The sequence below is a fragment of the Lepidothrix coronata genome, unplaced genomic scaffold (genome assembly GCF_001604755.1).
Source record: "Lepidothrix coronata isolate B3197 unplaced genomic scaffold, Lepidothrix_coronata-1.0 Scaffold14, whole genome shotgun sequence".
In the NCBI taxonomy this organism is placed as follows: Eukaryota; Metazoa; Chordata; class Aves; order Passeriformes; family Pipridae; genus Lepidothrix; species Lepidothrix coronata.
Genome location: NW_016690194.1, coordinates 8793631 through 8800516, shown reverse-complemented (window position 1 = coordinate 8800516; position 6886 = coordinate 8793631). Strand labels below are relative to the sequence as shown.

General features: G+C 40.8%; 1 protein-coding gene across 1 annotated transcript; it reads right to left on the bottom strand.

The window, feature by feature from the left end:
- Positions 1-4454: 4454 nt before the first annotated feature.
- LOC108493096 (cytochrome c oxidase subunit 7C, mitochondrial) lies at positions 4455-6848 on the bottom strand. The gene is made up of 3 exons (XM_017806073.1): positions 6633-6848; positions 5558-5703; positions 4455-4545 (listed from the first exon to the last, which is right to left on the bottom strand). The coding sequence occupies exons 1-2, from the start codon at positions 6705-6707 to the stop codon at positions 5587-5589; spliced, it is 192 nt and encodes a 63-aa protein (XP_017661562.1). The 5' UTR covers positions 6708-6848; the 3' UTR covers positions 4455-4545; positions 5558-5586.
- Between the last annotated feature and the right edge of the window lie 38 nt (positions 6849-6886).

Here is a 6886-nt window from a genome sequence, read left to right as displayed (position 1 = left end):
GGAACACATGGAGAAAGAATTGCTCATTTATATTAATGGATCACATATTTCTGTTGATCCCTCCCCTCCCCCAATAGCCCATCCTGCCACTGTGTCAGGCAATAGCTTTGGTTAACTACAAAGCCCCAGATCTTATCTATCCCACTTATTACCATTAAATATCCATGCTGATGGTGGCTAGCAGGTTTTTCCTTCCCTGAGGAAGAGATCTTTCTCCTCATCTTTACAAAACCTCATTTAGTCCAGAATTATGGAGTTGTGTTTTTCTGGTTTTTTTTCCCCCCTTACACTTAGCCTAAAGAACCCTCAAGAATTTTGAATTTAAAAAAAAAATTAGAAAAAGAAACCAAACCTCAGACCACACTCTTTCATCTCTGTCCTTCCACCATCTGTCATAATTATTATATACATGATTTTTACAAGCATTTTTTTCACCAGTGTTGCCTAAAGAAAATACAGGAAGAAAAAAACTCTGAGGCAAATTAGTTTTGGAGGTGAGATAAGGAAAGGATTATAATTTGTGCCTCTGAGGCATAGAGATTACATGATACGCACCTTCCGTGCCTCGGATGTTACAATTTATAATACTGCCCGACCAATCCAAGTTTTGTCCATCCCGTAGCTTTTGCCCTTAGTCACGCCCCTTCGGAATTGGGGCGAGGGGCTTTTTGAGAGCCCTTCTTCATAATCTTCATCATCTTCAGGGTACAGGGGGCACACGTTCACCCAGTTCTTGACTGTACTGTTGTGGTTTAGGCCAAGGTACAAGCCTTCTCTAAACAAAAGGGCCTACTCTTAAAGAGAGACTAAACATTTTCTACTGGAATTCAGGGGATATTGATATGCAAGCATGGAATGGGGTGATGGGGTAGGGGAATGTGTAAACTACTGTGCTAAAGGGTAGAGGAATAAGGGCTGCTGCTTCTAAAATCTACTTTTACTACTTAACTACTTATAAAGCTTATAAAATTAGGAAAATAAGAAAAAAACAGATGGACCTTACGGCATCACCAGCAAGGTTCATTTTCAAGGGTACATTTTGTTGCTGGCTCTGGCTTATCTGGGTTCTCAGCAACACTATTTATACACTGTCATTTTTCAAAGAGCGGCATGCTCTACATAGCTAATGGAAAAAGGTGGCACAACCACAGGAAAAGAACTTAATATTATTCATGGAATACCAGAAAAGGAAAATGGAACAGTGGATCACATTAATTCCAGCAAATACTATTATTTTAAACTCATTTAAATGCAAGTCAAACTTATTGACCTATCATGCTAGAAAGCGACTAACATTTATCTTCTCACTGCAATTAGAGCAAACAGAAGCTCGCTGAGGAGCTGGTCAGAGGAGGGGAAATTCTACCTTTATGTTTTACTTAATTGAAACAGTGGTTAATTGCACCAGTCCCCATCTGTTCAGGGGGTCTCACTGTCGCTGTCCTTTCACCTGGATCTGCCATAAACCAGCCAATGCTACTCCAAAGTCTGTTCTTCCAGTATCACATAACCCAAACTTACACCATTCTTCCTATTTTTCAACCCATGTCTTTTTGTGATAATTGAAGATGTAATTACAATACCAGTAACAATAAACTAATATGTTATTGGGTTCCTGTGATGCACATTCCAATTTCCAGTTAAGCAATCCAGAGACTTAATCTGTTTTGCCCCCACTACACATATTTTCACACATTAAAACAATAATTAAAAATCATTTCTTATGGCTGTTTAATGGACTCCACTGAGGTGAGAACAGGTAGGAATATTTTTATAGCGCTGGACAGCCAGAGTCTATATATAACTTTATATAACTTCATTTTTTTGATCATGAAGTTGAGAACAATCAATTACTATTTCATGGAGGCAGCAAATATTTCTCTTCCTTTTTCCTTAATAATTCTATTTAATTTTTTGAGAAACACCCATTGTTGTTACTACACCAAGGCAATGAAGTGCAAAGTGTACATGACCCTTACCTTTAAATAATAAAAACAGCTTGAATGTGTTAACCCGTGCAATGCTGTCCAAACTCTCATCTACAGCTCGTGTTCAATAAGAATGGCTGCTAATTCGATTGTCATGACAACCAAAATCTATAGATTCATATTTTCTTCCTCCAGCCCAATTTGCTTATAAACCTCTAATTTTGTTTCATGTTCCTGTGTCAAACTCAAACAGAAATAAAACAATCTCAGGCTTGCAAGAAACATGAAAGAAGTAGCTGGGAACTTACACTGGAAAATATTTTTAATTTTCACCTCACTGTTTAATTAGCAGCAACAAGATTTTAAAACAATTTTCATAAGTAACTCATACTCTTATTGGAGTGGGTCACCACTTTTAAACCACACTGGAGTGTGGTTCCTGAAATCCAGTATCCAGTCTCCAGTGCGGGTTAATACCAGATGCTTCAAGACACAACTGAACAAGACCTAAAATTTCTGTTCACTGGTGGGGGGGGAGTCCAATTCCCATTGCTTTCTGAAAATGGGATCTGGATAGGTACACTGTCAAATTAATTGCTGAGCAGAAATTACACAATCAGTTGATTTGAAAATAATATATTATTTTTCATCACATCAAAATATTTACCCCATTCCATGTAACTGAACACAAGTCCTTCCAGAGCTGTCCCAGCATACAACAGAACGATCCCCAAACTAAAACCATTCAAAATATTAAAACATAGGGACACCTAATTCACATCTGCTCAGATTTCACTGAGTAACTGCTTGAGAACTATACCTTACAGAAATAAAATGGTAAAGTGTGAAGCTCTCTGGAAGAAAAGTGAAACAATTTTGAGTTTGTGTCAAAACAGAATTCATGAAAGGGAAAATTATATCAGGAAAACTGGGAAAAACTCTGGGACTATTAATGAGTTTCCTTAAAAGTGGCATCTAGCAAGTAAAAAATACAATAATTCACGCAGATGTGTTATGTCCCAGAGGTCCTTTAACCACTGCTTTGTTTCCTACACACAGTTTTAATGACAGAGAAGCACCACTTACATATTGCTTTTTGGCTGTAACATCAAACCTGCAAGGGTTTTATTTTTCTATCTCTTGTTTTTTCAATTGATTTATCTCCTACCAAGTCAAGGTGCCTTGAAGGGAATCCAAAAGGCTATTTTAAAAATAAATATTTCATTGGGTACTCAGACTATTATACAGCTGAGTGTGACGGAACACACTTGTTTTGCACAACTTAATTCTACAGCTGCTGGGTTTTAATGAATCTACCTATTCCACTTATTATCATTATCAGTTCTGCATACTTATAGTGATACTTCTGTCTCTACAATCACTCAGGGCTGGGTATTTCCATGTTAGTATCTGTGGTGGGAATGTGTTTAGAGAAGTCCTTCCTAAATGAGAAAGTGAGGTGAGTAAAAAAATCTACCAGACTTTTCTGGCTCGTCTGTTTAGCAGCCAACAAACAAATAAAAGAGTAGGGGGACTTAAAATAAACCATAGAATGGGTTAAAGACCAACATAAATTTGAAGAACAGCAGTCAAATGGATAGATAAATAACTAATATGGTTGAAGAGGAAGAGGTTCTCGACTGACACATGCTCTCAAAATCAAGTCTGGCTATAAGCAGTGATTTCATAAAGCCAGAGAGACAAATACAATCTGGAGTTGTGCTTCTGTGAAATTAAACACTGTTCAACATCTGATATGAATGACAGGAGCCACATCTCTCTCAATGACAACCAGCATTTTCCACTCAAGCAACCAAAACAATGAATTTTAGATTTTGCTTTGTTGAACAGCGATGACATTATAGATAATCCTGTAGTAAAAAATGCCTTTGGATAGAATGCAGACTGTCCCAGTTTGTATTAACAGAAAGACAGACCAGAACAGACCTCTTAATGTGTTTCTGTTGCAAAGGGAAAGTTCTGAAATCCTAAGGGAACCAATTACTAAAGACAGACAGAGAACTTCCAGACTTGATAATTGATGGGGCTTGAAAATTACTGAAAACTGCCTGAGCAACTCACATAGGGAAACAGTCTGGTTCTAAAGGGACTAATTACTGCTTTGGCAGCACAGTTTGCTGTGAATGGAGAATGTGGCTCCTCATTTTGAAACTTCTGGTGGGCAGGTGTTACATTAAAAAAAATACCAACTATCAACTGCAGAGCTGCACAGATCAAAACCAGTAATATTGTTTAATCTGTACTTGAGAAATCCTGAATTAACTGAGTGCATTAGATTAAAAAGCTTACAAAATTGTACTGAAAGTTCTTTGTAAAGAAAATATTAATAGCAAACCACGTATTTGCCCAGTTGCATTTCTGAAATGTGAATTTTTCCTACCCTCTGTTTCTGTACACAACAAAAATTAGTGTTTAATGGCAATACACTGCAATTTGAAGGGGTTCTCAGAATACACCAGCTGTCAAAAGCACTTTAGCAGTTGCATAAAATACAGAGCACAAGGCTTTCAGATTTAAGATTTTATTTAGACCCATCCAGCTTGTACTGCAGCTATCATTTTCCCACTGAAAGGTGATGGGTAGAAGACTTCCAACTCTGCAAGGAAAAGAAATGAACCAAATTTAGGAACTCTACATTACTATTACAAATAAAATTACAAGTTATTATTTGAATATAGAACAGCTATAAGCACATACTTTAATTAGAATTTTTGATGGGCTTGGCTTCATCCACCACCTGGTTTTGCAGAAGCCTTGACTTACATGAAGCCATACAGTTCTAAATGCTGAAGTTCAATAAAAGTCTGCTAATTTTTGTTTTCTCCTAAGTTCAGGGACTCAAAAACATCAAACTGGCAAAGGAATGACACAGATAATTTCAATTTATTCCAACTATGAGACGCCAGTGAGGATTGTTATTTCCTTCAAAGAACTACCTGGGTGATTCCAGTTTCTGAAAAACATGTTTTTCAGATCACAGAATTGACAAGACCAGATATTTCCAAAGTGGAATGGTATCAGGACAAACTGAAGTAGCCTTTTAACTGTGAGTGACATGCTTGCACAGTCTGGGTCATGTCTGAGGCTTGCTTTGCTAGGACCATCAGCAAGCATCAATTAATTTCTGTTAATGACCTTTTTTCAAGTGGACTTTAGCCCAAAACTAGTCAGGAATGATGTAGCTGGTATAATTGTTTGGATATGGCTGAAGAAGCTTAAGAAATCTTGTTTTCTACTGCTCTTTATCTGGCACATCAGAAAGCATTTACAGCATCACAGTTTCTTATCCTGTTTTGTCACATCACCCATGCCAGTTACTCCTACAGGTCATGTCAGGTGTACCTTTGTGTTTCCTCAAAGGTGAAAGCAGACATGGCTCTAGTTACAGTCAGAGATGTGGCCTCTCGGGAGGCAAAGTTCACAAACCACTGAGTGCAGCAGCTCTGTGACACAAACTAAAACCTGTCCATTATTTGAGCCATTATGATGCAACTGCAGATCACAACTGTGAGCAGGTGAACTGCAAAAGACTGAAAATTACAATGTTTTTTGATGAGGCCAGGCTCTTCAAATTCCACTGTGCTGTGAAAAGCAATAAAATCAATTACCCAGTTAGTGAAGTTACAGTCTGTGCCCTTCATTTCTTCAGGAGCTGGTGTCTGACTATGAGGAAAGGGGCCGCAAATCCACTTCCAAAGAACCCACACATGAGTGCCAGCAGCTGCCACTTGTTCTCCACAGAGAAAGGCAGGTTCTGGAGGAGAAAAGAGAGCTTTAGTTTTGCAATCCGTGCAGTTTAATTGCTCTCTCACTGACTTGAAAACAGTGAGAAACTCAGAGCACTAACAGGTAGAGACAAACTGGTAAAATAAACATGTCATTTCAAAGTAGTTTCCCCTCCTTTCAAGGAAAGAAACACGGTGTTTGTGATTATGAATAATTAGCCACTATCTGAAGGGCACCTACAGGGAAGCTGGAGAGAGACTTCAACAACTGTGGTGACAGGTCGAGGGGGAACAGTTTCAAACTGAAATCGAGGGAATTAAGGCTGGATTTATGGAAGAAATTCTTCCTGTAAGGGTGATGAGGCCCTGGCACAGTTTGCCCCATCCCTGGAAGTGTCCAAGGCCAAGTTGGACGGGGTTTGGAGCAACCCAGGCTAGCAGAGGGCGTCCCTGCCCGTGGAAGGGGGTCAGAATTGCAAACCTTAACACTCTCTGGATGTGATCTCTGGGGGTCACTTTGTCGCCTCTATCTGCAGCCCAAAGCGAAGCCATTTTGCTGCAGGTCTCACCCTCTCCTGAGGACATACATCCACAGCCTCCCCAGTGTCCTGGTATTTAATTATTTGCCCCGTGAAGGTTTTCCTCACTTCCATTAGATACGCTATAAAATTAAGTTTTTAGACGCGGGGCTTTGAGACAAACCACCCAGTACAAGGTACATCAGAAAGCGTTTACAGTATCATTGTTGCTGCTCATACCGCAATGCTCATCATCTGTACCACCGCAGGGAAGGGCGCTGGGGGCCAGCACCACAGGCTTTAGTCTGCTGTGGGTGTCATGGCAGCACAGCGCCACCCCAAAGCCACACGAAGCAGGTGATCACAGGGCGGCCATCACAGACATCCCCGATCCCCCCCATCCCCCACGACCCTGAGCGGACCGAAACGCTCCTGCCCACCTTCCCAGGTCCCTCCTCATAGTGGCTGCGGCGGATGGCGGAGGTGGCGAAGCGGCGGACGCCGGCGGACAACATGATACAGACAGGACTTGGCGGTGACTCGTCCGCCCTGCCCGACCTTCCCGAGCGCGGTGGGACTGAGGGGGAACCGGAAAAGGAAGGAGGGAGCGCCGGGGCATGACGGGAGTTGTAGTTCCGAGGGTGTCACGTGGGGCCGGGTCACCGCTCGCGGTTGGTCGAGCCACGCGCGTGCA

Coding starts and splice junctions, on each gene's coding strand:
- LOC108493096 (XM_017806073.1), bottom strand. CDS start 6,707: ATGTTGTCCGCCGGCGTCCGCCGCTTCGCCACCTCCGCCATCCGCCGC. Junction 5,704..6,632: donor ATGAGGAGGGACCTGGGAAG/GTGGGCAGGAGC, acceptor TTTCTCCTCCAG/AACCTGCCTTTCTCTGTGGA.